This window comes from Poecilia latipinna, unplaced genomic scaffold (assembly GCF_001443285.1).
Source record: "Poecilia latipinna isolate Pla-1442-1.1 unplaced genomic scaffold, P_latipinna-1.0 Scaffold5163, whole genome shotgun sequence".
In the NCBI taxonomy this organism is placed as follows: Eukaryota; Metazoa; Chordata; class Actinopteri; order Cyprinodontiformes; family Poeciliidae; genus Poecilia; species Poecilia latipinna.
This window is the reverse complement of record NW_015117779.1, coordinates 6,761-9,573: the sequence shown is the minus strand read 5'-3', so window position 1 is coordinate 9,573 and position 2,813 is coordinate 6,761. Positions and strand designations below refer to the sequence as shown.

At 48.0% G+C, this 2,813-nt stretch overlaps 1 protein-coding gene across 1 annotated transcript in view; it reads right to left on the bottom strand.

Annotated features, from left to right (window-relative positions):
- Positions 1-273: 273 nt before the first annotated feature.
- Positions 274-2,813, bottom strand: part of LOC106943335 (ATP-binding cassette sub-family A member 1-like) — a gene marked incomplete at its 3' end in the record, with an annotated part of 8,635 nt that continues 6,095 nt past the window's right edge. Inside the window, exon 4 of the mRNA XM_015026642.1 lies at positions 274-532. Within this exon, the coding sequence (XP_014882128.1) occupies positions 274-532 (259 nt within the window). The remainder of the gene's footprint in view (positions 533-2,813) is intronic.

Below are 2,813 nucleotides of genomic sequence, written 5' to 3'. Positions count from 1 at the left end.
GAACCAGTTAGAACCAGTCAGACCCAGCCAGTCCCAGTTAGAACCAGTCAGAACCAGTCAGAACCAGTCAGAACCAGCCAGTTCCAGTTAGAACCAGCCAGTCCCAGTTAGAACCAGTCAGAACCAGTCAGAACCAGTTAGAACCAGTTAGAACCAGTCAGAACCAGTTAGAACCACTCAGAACCAATCAGAACCAGTTAGAACCAGTCAGAACCAGTCAGAACCAGCCAGTCCCAGTTAGAACCAGTCAGAACCAGTCAGAACCAGTCAGACCAGTTAGTGGGGACTCACTGGAGGAGTTGTCATAGAGCGCGGCGGCGGCGTCCTCGCTGCCGTTGTGGTTGCCGAACAGAGCCTTGTAGTTGCTGTCTTCGTACCAGTTGAGGGATTTGATCTGCAGGCCGCCGCCCTCCGGGTGGCCGCACACGATCCTGGAGACGGCCTTGTAGAGGACGCTGGGTGACGCCGTGGCGTTCCGCGTCAGGAACACGATCTCGTTCCGCAGGTCCACCCAGCTCTTCATCCCGGCCAGCTGCACACAAGACAGACGCCTGACGGAAGGTTCTGCAGGACCGGGTCAGAACATGGAGCATTCACAGGTTCTATTTGGCTGACAGTAGAACCAAACAGAACCACCAGAACCAGAACTATCAGAACCAGTGGAGAACCTGTGCGGCCCAGTGGATTTATTTGTTGGTTCTGCTGCCGTTAAACTCCCACAAACACAAACCTGACATCAAATCTGCAGTTTGGAACTTTTATAAAAATGTTTTACATATTTGTTAAAATTCTCATTACGTTGTGACAGTTTGAGTCTGGAAAACTAAGACCCTTCGAGACAGGAGGCAGGTCTTAGTGCTGACAATCATGCTCGTGTACGTGCATGATTGACTCTGTTATGCTACAGCTGGCTCACCACAGCAGCCTGTCATTAATGCTAAGGCTAGTTAGCATGGCAGATAAACTTATTAGCACATTTAGCAGTCAGTACATGGGCTTGATTGGTTGTTCTTGGTTGAGCGGTTCATTTCCTCCGACCTGTAGTGAAGGGGTCACTGTGTCAGAACCAGAACATCAGTCCGGTAGCCTGGTCCAGGTCTTTCCATCAGGATCTGCAGAACCTTCCCTCCTCATGAGTCGCTGTAGCGCTCCTCTTCCCCTGAGGGGGGCGCCAGAGAACACACCGACCCTCTCCAGAACCAACAGCAGGAGGCAGGTCACGTGACTTCATGTGACAGGTGAGTCTCCGGTAGAGCTGACCTGGATGTTCTGGAGAAGGCCCGGTCTATTCTCCAAACGTTTTAAAGAACTGACAACATTCCTCTAGTCATCCGTATCAGCTAAAAGGTCAAAGGTCAGCAGCTGAAGAGCTATTGTTGGTAAAAGTATTCACACCCTGGAAGGATTCATGGCTTTAATTTATGATTGTTGTCTGGACCTTTATTCCTCAGACACCCCAAAATAAAACCCAGTTCAAATGGAGACAAACCCCAGAGGAGGTTCTGCTGGAGTTCTGAAATCACATGCACTCCACACTTTTCAGATCAACAGCTGAGCCATGAATCACGTTCCTTCGTCTTCAGGGTCCTGCTCCACTGCCGGGATGTTTGGGACGTCTGGAGACGTTGAGGGGTGAGAATACTTTGGAGTGTGCCTCTACTGGTTCTGGTTCTGGTTCAGATGAAGCTGGCTGAATGAACCCTGTGACCTCGCCGTGTCCCCTGCCGTCCCAGCAGGACGTGGACGGACGCTGTGTGTTTGTTGTCCTGTTCCCTGAAGAGACGGGACACACGCTGAGACGTCCCGTCTTTGTTCAGCTGTTGTCTTTCATCTGGACCCGTCCAGCTGCCGAGCGAACCCTGCGGCCCCGGGTCCACCGAGGGACACGTCGGGGACAGGTCTGTCCACCGAGGGACACATCGGGGACAGGTCTGTCCACCGAGGGACACGTCGGGGACAGGTATGTCCACCGAGGGATTGCTAAGTCTTTCACATGCGGACAGAACCGAACATGGAACCTGGATGGCTGCCAGGGTCTGGAAAGTATTGTTGCACTAAATTTGCCAGTCATTAATACTTTTGGTGTCAAATCACACATAATTGGACCCACAGAAATTATATTTACTGATCATATTTTGATTTTATGAAAATTATGATCAGTATTTTGATCGTCATGAAAAATTATTTATCTGATCTTAGTGTTTGGTGTCGCATCATAACCTTCATCTTTTCAACCATAGAAATCATTTATATTATTTTGATCTTGTGTTTCCCTTTTCATTTTTTCAAAATGGCCACCATGGTTGTAATGGAGAATCCATCCATCCATTTTCTTTACACCCTTGTCCCTTAGTGGGTTGGGAGGGGTGCTGGAGCCCATCTCCGGCTAACGTTCTGGGCGAGAGGCGGGTTACACCCTGGACAGGTCGCCAGTCTGTGTAATGGAGAATATATGTTTCAAATAAAATCAGCTGAGCTATGCTAACCACAAAAGTTAGACTCACTAACCGCTAATTCACTGAACAAGAATCTTAGCTGCCAACGCTAAACCATTAAACACATAAAAAATTAACAGAAGCAAATGGTAAACCAGTAAGCAAAAGGCAAATTAAAGAATGAACGGAAGCTAATGCTAATCTCTATGTTTCATCTTCATCTCCTTCCAGGTGTCGACTGGTCTGAGACTTGCTAACAGCAAAGTTTTCACTTCCTAATTCTGCTATTATTTACATCCTCAAAACCAGTGATGGCATAGTTACTTTGAAAAAGTAACTTTAATCGGATTACTGATTACTCCTTGAAAAAGTAACTTT